General features: G+C 40.9%; 1 protein-coding gene across 5 annotated transcripts in view; it reads right to left on the reverse strand.

Annotated features, from left to right (window-relative positions):
* The window catches only part of usp6nl (USP6 N-terminal like), a 101,334-nt gene that overhangs the window by 36,760 nt on the left and 44,610 nt on the right, over window positions 1-19,964 (reverse strand). Inside the window, exon 1 of one of the 5 annotated variants that reach the window (XM_085137380.1) lies at window positions 7,903-19,961. The exons of the other annotated variants lie outside the window; for them this stretch is intronic. Within the exon in view, the coding sequence (XP_084993506.1) occupies window positions 7,903-7,951 (49 nt within the window). The 5' untranslated portion in view covers window positions 7,952-19,961. Of the gene's footprint in view, window positions 1-7,902; window positions 19,962-19,964 lie in introns of those variants that run through there. 5 annotated transcript variants of the gene reach the window in all.

The raw sequence follows: 19,964 nt of genomic DNA on the forward strand, positions 1-19,964 counted from the left end.
CTGAGATTCTGTCAACATCAGCCGTCTCTCAGCTTCGGTACAGAGCACGGTTTCAGAGAGGTAATCAGCGCCATAAAAGGGCGATGAAGACAGCATTAGGAAGCAGAAGTGGTGGCAGTGACATAAATCGCTGGTTTCTGTTTGTGTTTTAGTGTCAGTTTGTGCACCAAAGATGCTCAGGTAGGTCTGGGAAAAGAAAATCTGCACAGAAAATAACAATGCATGCTGAAAATTGAGGCTTAAAAGTTACTCTGTGCCTTTTAGTGAGACACAAAAAGATCCTCCACCTTATAACATCTGCCAGGTCACTGATGAACCTCCTCGGGGTCGGGGTTTGGCTGCACGCTACATTTCAGATCAAGTCTCTTAACATGCAATCAGGCCAGTACAGCTCTTCCTTTATAGGATTTCCATTTGCTTAGAAGCATTCATATCTGATGAGTTGCGAGTAAAGCTTAATCTAGAGACTTGCCTTGATGCATGCTCAATCACCTAGATAAGGAAATCCCACAAAGTTAACTGTTAGGCAGTAGATGCTAGCTTCAGTCATTATGCAGATGCACTGTTTATAAGGTCGGGGAAACCTGCAGTCAGCTGAGACTGAAGAAGTCACTTGGTTGAGTGACGAAACTCTTCTGCTGAAAACACAACGTGCTGGTGAACAGAGTCAACTTTCTGAGACTCACAAATATATGGATCGGAAACATTTGGAATTTGACCAGACGATGACACAAGAGGGAAAGTTGAGGCATTTCCAAAGCTACAAGAACTTGCAGCTGACAGTAAATGCAGTCTGGCCCTCCAGCGCCTGATCTTTTAATGACAAAAAACAATAAGAAGTATGAAAATAATACAGTCAGCTATAAAAACCTCAAATCTCAAACTGCTAGCTTTTGCCCTCTTTAACCCTTTACCACTGAACCCCCAGCAGTCAGTGATGATGATCCTTATTCTGCCAGCTTTTCAGCCCTTTGCAGCTCTTTATTTGACTCCAGTCATTCTCCAACTTCCTCTCAGGGTCTCTGGGGTTCAACTGGAGGAAAGGCAAGACGGGAATTCCAAAACGCTGCGAACAAACATTCTCCTTATTGAGCCGGCTGGCATTTTTATGACAGGATGGTGTGTGTCAGTGAAAGGCATGTGGCTGTGGGCTGCCAAGAGCACTCTGCAGGAGAAGACGCCGCGAGCAAGGGGATGGGGGAAGAGACGTTCGTACACAGCAAGGCAAACTGTCTGGGGCAAATAAACAAATACAGTAAAGACTTTTTCTGCTGGGAAATCCTGCCCGAGAGGCCCTGTGGTTCCCATAGTGAGCGGGGGAGGAATTGGGGAGGAAATGGGATTCAGTCTTTTCTTTGCACTAAAGCTAAGCCCTAACTTTGAGACCCTCACAGCCATATTAGTATTCCACAGCGGTCTGACTTTAGATAAATGCAATTAGAGCCCTTTTCATGCTTTAAGGATCACTCCAGTGTCTGTGACGGAGATCGGGTCTATGTTTTTATTTGCAACCAAGGAGCTCTTGACTTGCTCCAGGGGGTTTATGGCCATTTGTAGAAGATTTTATGTGGCATTTCATGTTAGGACTCTTGAAATATGTTTGATAATGAGCCTCCAAAGATGACTTTGACATGCTGCACACCATGGTCATCAGCTGGAGAAATGGTGACTCAAATTAGGAACTTTATTGCAAATTTATTTGTGGGGAAGTCAAACTTCTACTAATTTTGTCAAATTATGACACAAACCTGCATGTGCCAAACCAAACCTTTGAAATAGAAATATCCATGTCCAATAAAAGAAAAGAAAACTGAGGAATAACGCTAAATATGCAAAAATTCCAGCGCAAGAGCTCTGGCTCATCTACTTTACATCAGGTTAATATGGTTATTTAATAGGTTATTTAATAAACAGACGACATCTGCAAAGAGTGGTGCGCTCAGCCGAACGCATCATTCAATCAGAGCTCCCTGACCTGCTGTCCATCTACACCAAGTGGTGCAAGACCAAAGCTAGGAAGATTATTAAGATTGTTGATGGACCTCTCCCATCCCCAACAATGGACTCTTCTCACTGTTGAGGTCTGGGAAGCGCTTCCGCTCCCTTAAGGCCAAAACAGAGAGAATGAGGAGGAGCTTCTTCCCCCAGGTTATTCGGGCCCTGAACCAGGTGTAGGACTGAACACTCCCACACATATCACATCACTATAAGACTGGACTCTCACACACATCACATCACCACACGCACTCTGGTTTTTCTTCATGCACACTTCCTATAATTTATAATCTCTTTCTGCTATTTGCACATTTTTACTGTAAATTTCTAAGTTAAATCTGTAAATTTTGTATAACCTGTAAATTGTAAATACTGTAAAACCACTGTAATTTAATGGTCAGGCATTGCATTTCACAACTACAAGCATTTCACCTCATGTCATACTGTGTATGGTTGTGTGTGTGACAAATAAAATTTGAATTTGAATTTGAATTTAATAGCAATTAAGCATCTAAATGATAACACTATGTGTTATAAAAAGAGGTGATTGATTGATTTGTTTCTGAAGCCACAGTGCAGTGGGACAGTTCTGCAGTCCTTATTTAAAATCCCTTGAGCACGATCCCTCAGTCTGATCAGACTGGAGAGAGTGAGCAGTACAAAAAAGTGCTGCCAAATAAGCTAAAAGAGAAGATAAATCTCCTCTGAGCTTGATGGGCTTTGATTATTTAAATCAACTGCTTCATGCACACACATGAAAACACTGACTAAAGTCACTTCAGCTGCTTTAACTGGACAGAAGCCTCAAAATCAAGTAACTTCAATTATCTGTGATATGTAGACGTTCTTGTGTTTATCCTTCAGGTTTATCCAAACTGGTTTGGCAAAATAAAGCACCAGAAAAAAGACAACAGAGTAGCTTGTGAAGTAGAAATAAGATAAACAGGAACAAACATTGAGCGAGCATCAAAACAGCAATTATACATTTGGGGGTGGAATTTTCCTCGCTCTTGTCACTGCCCTTTATCCTTCTTTCCAGACTACAGCCCCCCCACGGAGCTGACCTTTAACCTCCCGCTCTCTAATTTGCCAGTCAGACCCCAGCGGTGAGGCCGACGAGGCTCCGTCTAACCGTCCCTGCCCCGCTGTGACTAAAATGTCCTCGCCCGTCACCTCCCAGCCGGGCGCTACCCCGTCCCCACCTCTGCCCTTCACTCCTGCTCTGCACGATGCATTCAGGAGTGAACTGGTGTCAGCACTCAGAAGTGTTCACACATGACAACTGGACACCTCATGAAGTATTCAGGAAGTTAGGTACCACTTCCCCCCCTGTGGGGTTTACCACTGAACAGGTGAGTGCAGTTCTCAGGTAGGAAGCTCACACGGCATTTTCTGCTTTAATGTAATCTTGCAGCCCTAAAGCCTCTTGCATCAGCATATTGAGCACATCAGGTTTGTGAAAGAACGACTCCACGGTGGTTTGGGGGAATATAAAAGCTTTAACAGAGAAACAGATTTAATGCTGGCTTCAGGTGCTGCTAACCCTTCTGACAGACTTTCATTAGGAAGGGGTCCCCTGCTGCCAAAGAATCATGCCGAGAAATTTGAATTGCTTGACAAATGACAAATGTTCAGGAGCAACAGAGAATCAGAGTAAATGGCTGTTTCTTGGACTACAACCTAAGACGTTAATATTCTTTAAAGAAGACCTTTTCTGCTTTTCCTTATTTTAATTTATTTATATAGCACCAAATCATAACAGTAATCACCTCAAGGTGCTTTATATTGTAAGGTAAACACCCTACAATAATACAACTGAGCAACTGATGACAGTAGGAAGGAAAAACTCACTTTTAACTGGACGAAACCTCCAGCAGAACCAAGGTCAGGGAGGGGCGACCGTGCTGGAGGTCATTTCCTGTCATATAGAACACTTTGCCGTGTTCTACTATATTGAACATGGCCAAGGTTTTAAATATCGAGGTCAGGTTCAAACTGATCTGAAAACTCAGTTTCAGACACTTTTTCCTGCTTTGAGCTCTGTGTGATGTCACTGAAAATGAACATGCCTAATATGAGCATGTAAGGCACACAAATGGCCCAACCGTAGCCCAAGAGGTTTCTTTCAGTCTGTGGATCCACTAAGAGTCTGCACCAAGGTTTGGCACAAGATAAAAATTCATATATTGAACTCATTAATCATTAATATTAATGAACTCATTAATCATGCACAGCTCTTTTAGAAGATTTTAAGATGCACATATGGAGCAGGAACATTTACTTGAAATAACGTAAACAGACGTAAGCAACGAGCCCTGGCATTGACTGACTACATGTATATTTAAGAGAAATTTAAGAGCAGATGCAAGGATGAAGCCTCTAGCTGATAATTCCTCTAGGAGCCGCTCTAACCATGTGACAGGAAGTGTTGTGGAGAGTATTTTTGTTTTTCTTCCTCTTTATCACTTGCTGTTAAAGATCAGCCCTGACAATGTAAAACATGACAAGCATAATCACGGTCTTTCTTGTTCTCTAAGCCCTTTTTTGGCTGCTGTAATGAGCCCTCTTTGTTCTTTATCTTAAGGACTCCTCGCCTGTTACAGCTCTTTGCTGCTCTTCCACCCATTGTTAGTGCATCTCTTACCCTCTCATAGATGCTATCTGTTCAGAAAAAGGAATAATTATAAGAACTATGATAAAAGAGGACAGGCTTGATTGGAGAAGAACTAATTTCCCACCTTTTGTTTCGGTGCTCACGCTTCGTTTTGAAGCTGACGGCCATGTGTGACCTGTATTCAGACCTGCATGTTCACTGTGTGCTTGCTAAACATGCAAAATGTGTTAAAAGCAATGCAAACCAATGATCCCCTCATCTGTGATATAAATATCAATTGAAAAACAGGAGTAAAGTTTTGTACTGAGTATATTCCAGTAAAGGTGAGCTGGACATTTTACTGCAGAGATTTTAACTCCAGAGGGTTTTCACTTCTGTAACCGTTCGGCCTTTTGAAAGTTTGCGGCAGCCTGACATTTAAAAAGATGAGGCAGCCTCTGCGCGTCGATTTTTAGGTTGAAAAGCTGCACGTCTGTACACTTTTAAAACACACTTTTGCACATTTTTCTTCACTGAATGATGAACTTTTGCATTTATAACTTGTGTATAAGATCTAAATTCCCCAAAGGTTAATTGCTGCAAATTTATCTGAGTCACTTGTGCTTTACATAAGGCACCGCAATTACAGTGGGTTTAGAGTAAGAACAGGAAATATTCTGTCATTTAATAAAAACTTTCCTTTTTAGGATTACAAGGAAGTCTGTGTACGGAAGTGGATTAGGGCCACTGGAAAAGAAAAAAAAATTTAAAAATGGGCACGTTTCTTTTTTCTTCTTTTCCAGAATTCTGAAAAAAAGTCAGAATTCAGAGAAAAAATTCTGAATTCTGAAAAAAAGAGTCAAAATTCAGAGAAAAAAAGTCAAAATTCTGCCCCCCCCCTCCCCCCGGTGGCCCTAATCCTCTTCCGTAGTCTGTGCAATGAGCTAACAGAACTTTGTCTGTAATTTTATACATACATTTATTACAATTATTACAATGACAGGCTTCTTTCATTTACCACGGGAGTATTAATTTATTATGTAGTAAATTTATGTTTTTTCTTATATTAAAATATATCTATATCTATATCTATATATATTAAATGTGTATAACGAGTGACTGGCTGTGACTGTAACTTGGCTTTTAGCACTTACAATAAACATTTTACAGATCAAACACTTGTGTAAGTTTTAAAAAACATGATTATTATTGCAACAGATTGTTCTGTTGTTGCATCACTAGTTTTCCCATGAAAGCCACATCTAATATTGAATGTTTGCAAGCTGTGCCAGTACTTCCAGCCACTCCCTTATTTACAAGGGGTCGCCACATCGAGCAGCTCCGCATGTTTGATTTGGCAGATCTTTGCACCCAAAGCGATTTCAGTCTCCTCCTGAAGCTTTCACTTGTTAGACAAATGTGTAAATGGCTACACTATGGAGCCACAATTTCACAATATTAATGCTACTTAACGTTTGACTGAAATAAGCGTCTCTTTTAGATAAGTAATGCATCAGTAACGCAACTCAGCACACTCACAGAACAAGTTTCCCACTTCACAACAAACAGATGAGGCAACTTTAGAGAAGCATGTGTTATTACTGTGCCTCCAAAACAATCATCTGCCTCACCCAGTCTTCATTTCCGACCTCAACGCAACTGCAGGAACGTGACACAAACCTCTGAATGACACCCAGCAGCCAATAATCACAGACTCCAACCAGACAAATAATTAACTCCCACATTACCCGTGGCACATTCTCAGCTAAGATAAAGGAGAAGTTAAAATTCTGCTTGTTTCAACAAAGCCAAAAAAAGGAGAAAAGGGTTTTTTGTCAAAGTCATTTAATTTGTAGCACCTTCATGTAAGAAGGCTCACACATTTATCAGCAGACAGTCCACAGTACCTCACAATCAGCACACATTGTTATCATTCCGCTGTCAGGGCTTTATATTTGGAAGTGGCACATGACAGTTTACTGTTGAATGTCTGCACTTGCTTATCTTCTACTAAGTGCGGTGACATCATTTGCTGTTTGTGTGCAAAGTGTCACCAGTCTGTGTAACACTTCACATGCCTCCCGTGCACTAGAAGACTTTGAAAGGAATTAGAAAGAAAAAGCCAGAACCTGGCGCTTGCTCACATCTACAGGGATTGTGTCATAAATCGGTTTTTAAGACTTTGCAGAGCCCACCGAGCCGTCCAGGAAATTATTTACATGCATTCTGGTGGAAAACTTCGAAGGATAGCAGGTCTTGAAAAACGGAGCAGAAACGTTTTGGCAAAAGCTGTCGACCCTTTGCTGCTACCTTCCTCCATGCTAGCTATGCTAGTAATTAGTCAGGACTGACATCAAATCCAAATGTGAAAAAGACTGATATAAGAAACCTCTGACTGACTTTTTACAAGACCATATGATCAAGATGTGACACTGAAATCATTTGAAAAGTTGCATGGTGTAAAGTTGGTCTTAGCTGTTAGATCCTAATGAACTGTAATATTAGCATGAGTTCACTAAACACAGAGTCTGTATGGATGGCAAAAAGTTTAAATCATGAAAGGTTTTGGCATTTAAATTGTCAGAAAGTTGACAGTTCTACAGGTGATTTTGTCCAGATGGTCCCACCTAATAAAAACTTGAGCAAAAAGTCAAACTCAACATAAAATCCAATCCAATAAAATCCAGTCAATATTTGCCATGAGATCACACTCAGGTTTAGCCCAGTTTCATCATATAAAATACATATACGTGAAAGAAATTACAGATATAGTAAGTGATTTTTCTATTTAAGTACAAATCATGAAATCAAAATAAAAACCATGCAGTATGCAGTTGGGTTAATGCTAACGTATTGACCGACCCATTTATTTACTTATATATATATGTAATTTTAGCAGCTTTGGTCCTCCGTAGTGTAATGGCCTACATACAGTACAGTGAGAGTGTCAAGTTTCTGATTAACTTTGGAAGTCTTAAAAAAAAAAAGAAAAACGTACATACAGATATATTGTCAGAATCTATGACCAATATTTAAACTTTCACTGGATTTTGCATTTGGAAAGGAGATGATTATCTGGCAGTCACTGCAATCACTGGTGTAAAAATCACAAGACGCTCTGAATTAAAACCACGTCAGCAGGACATTGTGAGCCAACAGACCAGTTTAATATGTTTAATATTAATTTATATGATCCATTTAGACCAAAAATACTAATCATAAGGCACCCAGCTAGAATGTCCCTCACATACCATCTATGTACATGCCAACAACACAGAGAAACTGAGTGGAATTCCACAATTGACTTCTTTTACCTCTTTTCAAGACATCCTGTGGATCGTCCGAGCGAGCTTTAGTCCGCATCGATCACGGTTCAGCCAAGTCCAAAACACCAAGAGATAACATGCACTACCTCATCCCATCACTGTCACTACCCAGTGCTCCAGAAAGAGAGGAAATATGAGCGAGCAGCAAAGAGAAGTGAGATCAGAGCCGCTGCTGCTGCTGCTGTCACAATGCCGCCGTTTGTTTCACAGACAGACAGACTCGGACAGAGAAATCTGACTTCAGGAGTGAGCCGTTCCCACTCACAACATTCTCCACCCAAACACAACAACAACAACAACAAGCTCTATTCAGCACATCATAGAGAGGGAGAGAGAAAGGACAGAGGGAATCGCTGTTTCCAGACAGCCGAAGAAACTTTCACAGATTTTCCAAACATCAACCAACAACAACAAAAATAAAATGTGAATCAGAGGAATTCTTTCAATTCCACGTAGGATTACAAAATGTACTTGTAAAACTCAAAATGCTTACCGCTCATGACAAAGCAATGTTTTATTAATGAAGCAAAAATGTGTGCAAAGGTTTTGCTGTGCTGCTTCTGGGAGACAGACAGCATGGGGTGTGCAAGCTGGGAAAAAGTGAGAGAGACAGACAATGGCAGTATGATGATAAACAGTTTCCATTAAAACTTCATTATGAAATGGATGTGATGTACCATGACGGGTCTTATGATGTGGCGTATCGAAGATGAGAGGCAGGGCGGTGCTGGGGAAACGAGCGACAGGCAATGCAAGCAAAAAAAAAAAACACAAGAGAAGAAGAACGCTCAAGAAAGGGAAAGCGTGAAAGATCAAGAATGTGAAGGAAGTCAGAAAAAGGAAAAAAGGAAAGATCAGAAAGGAATGAAAGAAGAAAGAATGCTTAAAAGAAAGAACGAAAAAACTGAAGTAAAGACAAAGATCACAAATGTGAAGAAAAGAACAAAGAGAAAGAAAGTTCAAGAAAAAAGTAAAAGAAACATGAAGAAAGAGAAAGAGAAAGTGTGAAAGAAAGATCGGGAAGAAAGGAGAGAAGCAAAAGATCAAAGTAAAAGATCAAAAGAAAGGCAGACAAATCAAGAAGAAGGAGAAAGAAAGATTGATAGAGTGAAAGAAAAACTGAAATAAAGACAAAGATCAAAAATGTGAACGAAAGAAAAAGGAAAAAGAAAGATAAAAACATGAAAATGATCAAGAAAAAAGAAAAAATGATCAACAAACTAAAAGAAAGAAAGAGAAGTCGTGTCATCTCAGCTCTATCTGTGTGTGGCATCGCTACAGGAAGTGTGTGTTTGTGATGGGACTGAAGGGCTGTTATCACTTCTGCAGCTCTGGGGTCACTGATAGAAACGAGTGGGTGGGGCTGTACAGCTTTCAGCTCCTCTGCGTTGTCTGCAAGCTCATCTCTCTTTAAAGGGTTACTCTGCTTTTGAATTTTAAACAGACAAATATACAGATTTACACCATGAAACTACAAACTCAGTCTTATTTACACTGAAGTATATCAGCACTGAAATCTTTGAAACAAAGCTCGTGTCCTCAGATACAGAACTGGAAACAAACCCAAAGTAAATAAATCAGAATTACATTTAAATCGACTTTACGACATCATTTAGCGGTCATCAGGGTTGTGACTACAGCTGCCATTTAAACAGGAAACGCATTGAGCCAATCAGACACAGATCAATTAAACAACATCCAAAAAAGTCAAGAAGTTCTCCGTTTATTGTATCTACATGTATAATTTTAGATTTTAAATATCAGAAAGAATTAAAATAATGGCTGAATACTGCAGTTCTGTGGACAATGTCTTGCACAGTCTACCTGGAAACCATCTTTTTATCAAAGGATTCTTTCTGTCATTGGTTGTTTCTTGGTGGTTATAATCCGACTTGACAGTCACCATGAAAGAAAGCTACAGCTAGCCCTACCTTCCTTGAAAGTGGAACAAACCATAAAACAATGGCAGTGTTAGCCAACTGAATACTGACTAGTATAAGAGGTATGCATGTAGGTTCATAAACAAAATATCATCCGTAATCTCAAATGCTACAAACGAGCATTTGAACCACACAAACAACAGAATGAGTAAGAAGCAGTGGCTGAAACACTGTTAAAACACTGATACCGGAACAGTGACACCGGTTGGCAAAATTGTCATAGCTGTGCTGTGATTCTGATTATATTTACATGTAAAAGGATTTCTGACACAGCTGTGGGGAAAGGGTGTGGGCACCCAGTCACCTGGATTTAAAAAGCACAGATTTCAGTTTAAAGCCAGGCCTGTTGTAAACATCACTGAGCTGAAACTCAAAAAACTAAGAAACGTGAGGCTCACATCACCTTATTAACAAAGGAATGGAACACGTGACCTTTAACCCCTTTCTGTTTCCTGTCTTCAGTTCAGTATGTGAGATCAGGCAGTTTGGTGGGTGAGCCTGGTGCTGTCAGCCAAAACTACCATCAAGCAGCAAGTAAAACACAAAACATACGAGAGAACGCTCACGATGACTCATGACGTGTCACTACTCTGAAAAATAATCCCAAATTCAGTCGTGTAGTTTCATCCTGTGTGTGTCTGCAGCGCAGTTGTACTGGAACTATCTTGAGGACTGATCTAGTCACCAGGCTCACACAACACACACTTTCAATAAAAATACCTGAACAACATGCAGTCGAATACACAGTTTTATCTGCAAATGAAAATAAAACTTGCAAAATCTTTAGATTTAGATTTCATTTAGAGTATTTGAAGAAAAAAAACTTACAATGGAGTTTTATTGAACCCATATTCTTGAAAAGCAATAAGAGTGTCACTGGTGAGTAGACTCTTCAGCGATACAATAGAAGGACTCTTTCCTTTTGTTGCTTGCCCACAAATCCCCTGGAGAACGTAGCAACTACTTTGCAGTATTTTTTCTGGTTTAAAAATTCATGTCACTGTGGAGTGGAGTGGAGTGGATTGAGAGACTGTGCATCCTTCTAACTGCTGATTCTTATTATACGATAAAAGACAATTTATAACAGGTCAGACCTCACACCACACAATAACCCGTGAAGCAGACAATGTGTGCTAAACAGACTGGTTCTTATATAGCACACCGTACTCTACTTGGACTACAAGCCTCATTCTCACACACATTTATAGAAACTCTTTCTTCTAGGGCTTTCCATCTAACACTCACACACATTCACACTCCGGAGAACGCATCAGGTGCAGCTTGCAGTTCAGGATCTTGCCTAAGGATATTTTAGCAAGCAGACTGGATGATAACCTGCTCTTCCTCCTGAGCCACAGCTACTGATAACCGCAGGTTTATAACATTGCACTAAAGGCATGCTGGGTAATGCTGTCTAAGCAGACTGGTGCTCTGTGCTGCACTCAAGAACAGAAAAGATAGATTTAGGATCTAGAAAGGAGAGCAGTTTTTCAGTTTGGCTTCATTTGCTGGACTTTCACTGTGATCGGCCACTGATACGATAAGACAACGAGCTATGCAGAGCTAACAGGTGCTTTTACATGAGGGCAGACTCATTTGTACTACAAATACAAAGGAAGTCTGAATGCAGTGAAGTGCCAGGTGTTGACTTTATTTGAGAACAGCTGCAGTAACCTACAAGCGGAACAAGCAGCCTCCTGCAGGGCAGCCTGAGAGTCGATTATTTACTCATTTTATTCATGATTTCTTTCCTTTTTTAAAAAAAATTATGATATTTAAAACTTTTAATAATCTACATACAATTACATCAATATATATCATTTAACCCATATCAAAGCCCATTTGTAAAGCAATAATCCCACTGACCCAGAAGAACTAAATGCTAACTAATACCATCTTAGTTTATGAATACCGAGCTCAAAGGCTTCTTTTTTAAAATTTGCATGCAGCAGCGGCAGATTTGCAGACTTGCAAGTTACCACAAGGTGAATTAGGCGTCTATCAGCCAACAGGAGCCTGTAAACAAACCGCAAGCTATCGTTTTTGTTCAAAGAGACTAAATGCGGTGCAGATCAGAGGCAGCGAGAGCTAAATACAGGCCTGTCAAACTACCTCAGGAGAGTAACAATCAGACGGCTGTTTTCCCTCCTCTTTTTTTTAAACATGCACTCATTTCCAATCACTTATTTTTTTAATGCAAAATACTTTAAAGCTGCATTTCTCACATAATAGGAGCAAAATAAATGCACTCAGATGAGCAGGAAGATGAATGAAGCTCCAAGAGTGGTTCAGGGAAAGTGACTCAAATCACTGTTCCTCAAAGGCTACCAGCACAACTTCCTCACTCGTTACAGAGCATTTCCTTATTTCTCTGGCATGCAAAGAGACTACACACAAATACACCCATACTCAATTCTTTTTACTGCCTTTACACAACTATTAAGGTTGGATTGACTTCGGTGCTGCGTTACGCTGGAGTATTATTACCCATTCAGCTGGACAAACTGAACCCCAGTGGATTTAAATCGAGCATAAACAGGAGACTGCGGCTGATTTGCAGGATATATCCCACCAAGCTGACTTAATTATCTGTCATCCTCTAACAGTCAGCATGTGGAGATGACAAACGATAGAAAAGATGCTTCTGTGGTTTGGAGTATTCACACTGCCTTCAATTATAAGCACAGCTCTGGGCTTCAAAGCAGTGTGGCTTCCTGATCCCAAGGAGGACAGAGGAAATGAAAGCTGACCACATTTTATGTATTTATTTTTTTTAAGCATACTTTAGAGCAAAAGAGCAACCGTTTCTGTGTAGAGAAGCATGACTGTAAGCAGTATTGAAACCCGATGAAGCCAGATTGTTAAATTCCAGAAAAAGAGATTTGATCAAACACAGCCGAGTCTGTTAGCATGAACGGAAACGGATCCAGCACCGTGACCGATGACAAGTCGGGTGGGAACATTAGGAGCAAGAGGTCGGACCTGTTGACAGAAATGATGCAGAAACCCAGACAGGTTTAAAGGATCCGAGATGTAGTTATAAAATGGGTATAAGAGGTACCATCAAAAAGTTTAGAGACTGCACCTATTAAAAATAAATAAATAAATAATAATAATATTAAAATGAAATAAATATTGAAACTACACAGCCATTCCCTTCAGGGTTGGATGCTTGTGCAGCAATACACCACTACCAGAGCTCCTGATGTTTTACCCTCAATCTGAATGTGACTGTGTGCATGTGAGCATTTGGGACGAATGCTTGACGACCTCCACTGCGTTGCATGGAGCCAAATCTGGTGAGCAGGGTAGGTGGTAAGTAAATTTTTGCAGACAAAAAAGGCTTCCAGCACAGTCTAGGTCGTTTGGTCCAAATGTTCTTCCCCAGATGCCTTTGGAATTTGGAAGCAACGGGCTAATGTGGGCTAACAAATACATGATTCATCAACTTGGGAATATTCTGAATGGTCTTTAAACTGAAGCACGAGTCGTAGCTCTTATCCACAGTGATGCAACTCAGGATTAAGGTTGGTCTGCACAAGTTTAAAGTTCAGGGAGAAATTACTAATGTGCACAGGTAAGAAATTCAAACAGGTCTTTCAGTGAGTGATCCAAATACAGCTGGAGGTAAGACTACCCTGAAGAGGACAGCAATCAAGTTCAAGTTGGGCATGAAGTGAAACTGGACGTGACGAATGAGGGAGAGGCCAGATCTTGCTGAGAAACAGAGGAACACTGGACGCTTACAGGCTGGAGACTCGTTATTAACACTGTAATAACGAGTAATTGTTACAAGAGTAACAATCTGATGAGATACTAAATTTTCACTCACTGAAACCGAAACACAACCTTATAGGGAGGGGCTGAGTCCCAACAAAAGTCATACTGTTTGCAATTCCATTATGATGCTCTCAAAGTTTCAGTTTAGTGTGATAAAATAGCCAAGCAGACGTCTAGCTATAAATACAGCACCCTGTCTCAGGTCATGAAAGGCCACGTCCTAAACTTTAGTATCCAAATGGATTATTAAATTAAATTATACAAAATCAGCCATTGAAGAGTTTTCATAAAGAGTTGGACATTTTAACACAGGAGACTATGAAGATTGAATCACGTTTGGAGCCAGCCTCTACTGGCCGTTAGAGGAACTGCAGTTTATAGTACTTCCACACTGGCTCCATTATTCAGTCCCAGATGTTGCTACCTGCTTGTGCATTCAGTTCAAATGAGTGAATGAGTGAGTTCAAATGCACTGAATATCATGAAATCTTCCCAATGTGACATTTGAGAGTGGATCGTTTGTTTGGTCTTCTCATTCAGCCCATAAACTGAAGGAAGCTGAAGTCAGAGCAATGAAGCCATGTGCCTTTTTCCTACATACGTCAACCAAACTTCTTTATGTAGCTACAGAAGTTTCTGGCAATTATCAAGCACCAGCTTCACTATTCTCATCTGCAAGCTACATTGGTTTTTGCAAAAAGCTCCTGTTATAATCTGGTATAGTTATGCGGCACTATATAATGTATACTCAGTCAAACACCTCCCTCGTAATAGCCCAGCCTCAGTAATATCTGAAGGCCTGTTGCATCACTTGATACATATTTTAATAAGAGAAGGTGTGAAGCACCAAAAGCAGCGATCAATACGGCCGACTGAATCTGACACAAGCCGTGAAAAATACAACAAGCCTCAACGTTTAAATGAGTCCACTGTCTAAAGCTAAACTCTGCACTGTTCTGCCAACAGAGTCGACAGCGGTGCTATGAAGTGTGCCGCAGATCTGCCCTTTTGAGGACAGGCAGGCAATTAGCCCTTCTGCTGCAATGTGGTTGTCAGTGGTCAGCTTTAGCCCAACACCCGCTGGGTCTGGACTATCTGCCAGTCCCTCCTTAGCTTAACAGTGTGTAGTAGTTTTCTTAAAGCTCCAGTCCAGATTAAATAAAAACACACACGTAGCCATGCAAACACCCACAAAATGCCTACAGATGGTGTGCTTCTGGTATGCAAAACACCAAGAAGTGTCCTTGTCTGATGCTCCTGGTGCAGAATTTGAATATGTGAGTGAACCAGGTTTTCTTTTTTTTTCTTGACTGAAAGAGAGAGAGAGTGAGAGGAAGAGTATGAAGGTTGCTGAATAATGCAGTGAGCTACTGATGGTGTTGACCAGGAGCAGGCTGCAGTCTTGCTTTAGATTTGCTGTAAATCCCCCCCTTCTCAATAACAGCAGCAGATAAACGCTGCTGCAGAGGGACGCTCTGTGTGCACAGGGCACTTTTGTGCTCTTTTGTGGACTAAGTGGAGGGGATAATTCATGCACAGTGGAAAGCTAACACATTTCTCCAAGGTTTTAGTGAGAGCCGGACAGTTCCGCCTCTCTGGACGCATTTGGCCAAATGGGACTGACACACAGACCTTGTTTGTCCTGTATGAATGAACTGCACATAACGCAACCTCATGGGTAAATTCCTACATGATAATGAGATCCCCAAGTAATTTTACTCTAGTGTGGACTGAACAAACAGCTTTAAACAAGAGCCCAGGTTGAGGCCTTGGACCTCCCACAGGCTGTTGCAGACCTAAATCAATATAAATGGATTTCCTTCCCAGAAAAGTTTAACAAAGTTTTCCAAGAATTTTCTGTCCTATGACTTAAGACCCTTGTCAAGTTCAAGTTTTTCGGCAACTTTTCTTCTGGCACCTGCTCCATCATATTTCCTACTATTGATGAGTTCAGGATGAAATATAGTACAGAGGGCTGCGGCCCAGACTTTTGGGAGTGGCTCTTCTAAATAATGGAACCAACAACCTTCAGTTTAGAGCATGACCTAATATATGCAATAGGGACCATTATTTAGAGAAGGGAAGTCAGGCTTATACACTTCACGCTGGCTTTGATTATAAGACGGAGATATTCTGTTCATCTTGTATATAAAGCAAACAAGTAGTTAAAAAATTGACCCACCAACAAGATCAATCAACCAATAAATTAACCTGAACCCACTCAATCTGAGCCACAGGAGGCCCTACCCTCCCACTGCCTTACACCTTCTCAGGTCAGCTGCTTCAGTCTGGGCTCTACTTTTCTCTCAGTGTTGATTTCCAATTTCAGGAGAGGCTTCAGGTATGCTGGGGTCAGGCCTTCTAATAATCTAATCATCTACTGCAACTCCTGGCTTATTTACCAGCCTGTGACATCTTCGAGTCACCAGATCGTAGAGTCACCTACAGTCTGCCTCCTTCAAGTTACATTTTGCAAACTTACACTGCCATCAGATCACCTACTGACCTCTGATCCCTGCGCTCCATCTCATTCATCCAGAAGTTTCTTCCCTTCTTCTAGAGGCATCTAGTCAACTTATTCTACAGGTGAAAAGAGCAGCTATTTAAATAATTTGTGGAATATGTGTGGATGTGCTGTTATACTTGGTCTTGTGCTATGAAGCAAATGAAAAACTGGTAAAGAAATTAGCTGATTAACCACTAAACATGGTGCTTGCAGCCCTAACAGCTCACTTTAAGTTGTCTCCAAGGAAAAGTGTTCAAAACTGCAGGTTTACGAGTGCTCTTTCTCCCAACTAAGACATTACTTTATTAAAATGAACATGACATGTATTGTTTTTTGATGTGGCAAGAACCACTGAGCATGCTCAGAAATGTGGCAGACACACACACACAATCTGATGCTTCCTCACAAGTACATGTGGTTTTGATCCTGCAAAGCTGACAGGGAGCTGGGCAAATGATCAGATATTCTGTTATCCCACACACATGCCATCGTGCTATCCAGCCAAGGAGCTCAACAACATCTGCTGGCACCTCGCAACTTATCCCCACTCACCACTCCTCCCAGTCTGCACAGAACTGCAGCGAGTGTGTGAATTTGTGTGTCCTGTATCTGCTGGAGGCCGTCGTGCTAAATCTGCCTGCACTGATTCAGGCTGCGAGAGGAGCCAAGGTGAATTCGTCTGCAGGGCCGATAGACCGAGATAAAGACGACAGCCAAATGGAAAGTGTGGCTTGTTAATGGGCAGTCATTAAAAAATATTATCATTCTTTAAAAGAAGAAGACAAAAAAAAGTTATCTTCATGGTTGTCGACGTTGGACTGGATTTTGAATTTGACAAATGCAGCTCAATTAGAGAAAGTAGACAAGGGCGATGAGGTGCAGTGCTTTTTCTCACACTTTAGCCACCCTTGAAGCCACCACCACCCCCACCACTCTCCACCCCAAACGCAGTACTGTAATAAAATATTTATTTTTTATTCAATTTTTTCCCCCAACTTCTTCTCTTTTCCTCAAGCAGAACAGAAGCTCTTGTTTATAAAATGGTCTGGAAGTCATCGACGTTTGTGTATCAGGCTCATTGCTGAGCATAGTCACCCCCCAAAGGCTCATTCTGAACCAGAAGATACTCTCAGATGTGACAATGATATTTAGGTAGATTCAATACAAACAATAACACAAAACGATGTGATAAGTCTGTAACCCCGTTTATGCCACCTCTGTTACAGCAATTCATTCTTTGAGAAATCCCTATTGCTCCCATGCTGGACACGTACCTCTCAAAAAAGAAAAAGAGTGTCCACAGAAGTATTTCAGTCATTAAAAACAGCTCAAAGGTCCCTTAATGAGCTGGACTTCACATATATGTTGTGGAAAAGCTGTCCCTTCACAGTGATGAAGGAATAACAGCACAAAAGTACAGACAGTTATGTGTATTTCCAGACAATGAGACCTTCAGATAATAATATTATAGAATACCCATTCATAAATTAACTAATACCATCTGATTGGATATTATCTCTTTAACCTTCCAACTTCCCAGTGCATTGTCTCCATTAACGAAAAGAAAATGGAAGAAACGTAACAACCAGGAGTTAAACTAGTAAATGACCTTGTCCAGTGATCAAAAATAAAGCACCTGCGTGCTGGAGAATGTAACATCTGTCTCCATCGATCTTTTCTGACCAATGATTTGGGACCCAAGTCCTAAAATATTGGCCCCCCAATGCAACCCATGCTGCAGCGCTTCCTTGTGTGCTTTAATTGGCCCTACACGAGTGTCCTAGTGGGGCCAGTTGATAAATTGAAGCTGTTATGAATGCCAGCTGGCAGGAGACAAAGCATTTCCTACCTGAATTCAAGCCTTTTAAATCAAATATATCCTGGCTGCTAGAGCAGGTACATCCAGTGGTTAACAGTGGCTTCAAGCACATAAAGGTTTCTACATTTGCACAAGTGGAATAACAACATGGGGCAAATCAGAAAGAGTCAGGTGAAAGCTGAAATCAAGTACACAAACATAGAATTTAGCAGGTGCAAAAAATAAATAAATAACAGTATTTCTAAAAAAAAGATTACATTTTGAAGAAACCTGCAACAAGTGCCGATTAAACTGCCCATCAACTTCTCATTAAATGTATGCAAATTTCCCCACAGTAACAAACAGAAGCTTATTTTTTATTCAAGCAGCACTGAAGCGACAAACTGTGCCTTTCCTCCTCCTGCGGTGGCAAAGAGCTCGGGCAAACCTGTGGCTACGACAATAAAAAAAAAAAAAACGTCTCCTGTTTGCAATAGTGGCGATCACAGATCGCACAGGGTGGCATCCAACCAGGAGACAGGACCGGGTCAGTGGTCAGATAGTGTTCCATTACTCAGAGCACCATGCTTCATTATTCAGTGCACACCAGAGAAATGAAGCCGTGAGACACACACACACACGTCCCACAGCAACAGAGCTATTACAGAAGCTGCTCGAGGGGCATGTCCGTCCCATTCAGACTAATGACACATGGCACACCAAAAAGTTTAAACTTATCCACAATGACATTCAGTACAAACTAATTAACTTTATTATTAAACTGGACCGTTTTTGTGCCAAGGAGGCCACATCAAATCAACTATCAGAAGTGTTGCTTGTGACATTGACTTTTAGGGACAAAGAGGGCATTAAAGATCCATTAATGTGGTTCTAATAGTGCTGTATGTGCCCAGTCTCTAACCACATAATTTGGTCTTCTAAGAGTCAGAAAAGGAGATTAACCAGGCTGTGCTAATCTATAGCTACGTCCATCTTTCATACTTTGAATCTCTCCATCTAAGAGAACTGCTTTGTGTTTGGTCTGTTTGGTCACCTCTGCTGCTACTTTTGAGGGGTTTCGCGTGCAGGCAGCAGATATCTGAGCCAAGCTTTCCTTTTCACTGTAGCCGAATGCAGATAAATGAAAAATGAACGTGAAGCTAAATCGAAACAGCCCATGATTATCTAATGCATTACAGAAAATGACATCCCTTATATGCTTACCACACACAGTGTACCAAAGTGTGCTCAAAACCCAAGTGGTCAATAAAAGCCAAACTACAAGTGAATAACAGGCTTTCTGTTTCCCCCCGGCTGCAGCTTCTACGTATTCATATGCAGATATCTATTTGCAGGCATCAGTCTCGCACATCTTAGGGCTTCACTTTTCTTCAAGCAATGTGATTTATTTATTTTTTTTAAAACTGGACCTCAGCACCTGCTGGGAGCATTTTTATGCATCTTATTCACCAACTTCAAATCTATACATTTTCTTGAGAAGAGGCTGCAAGTGTGTGCTATTTTTCACAGAGCTGGGCTATTATGAGAGGGTAGAAACCTTTTTCCTTGACACTGATTCGGATGGCACTTTCTAGGCAGCAGTTTGCTGCAAGTAGACCAAATTAATGCATGACTAATTATGCAGATCAGAGTAATAAATATTTCTGAAATTGAACCAAGAAAAGGCGGTGACCTTAAACTATTGTGAAACACCAACACTCCACTGAAACCTACAGTAATGAAGTTGTCTGATGAGGATTAACAGCTCCTCACAGTGAGGCACATCATAACAGAGAGTAAAACAGTAGACCTTTCACCTCCTTCAGGGACGAGATTCACTGAAAACCTGCTTGCACTTCATATCAGTCTGAATACATTCAACAAGGCTCTCCTCGTACCTTTCTCCCAAAATAATGTTTGGTCAGGTAGATATGATCTTGTCTTCATTGCACTGATTCAAATCTTTGTCCTCTGACACAATTAGTGGCTGCAATGGAAGCTTAATGGGTCATAAAATGCGCACACA

This window comes from Neolamprologus multifasciatus, chromosome 17 (genome assembly GCF_963576455.1).
Source record: "Neolamprologus multifasciatus chromosome 17, fNeoMul1.2, whole genome shotgun sequence".
Classification (NCBI taxonomy): domain Eukaryota; kingdom Metazoa; phylum Chordata; class Actinopteri; order Cichliformes; family Cichlidae; genus Neolamprologus; species Neolamprologus multifasciatus.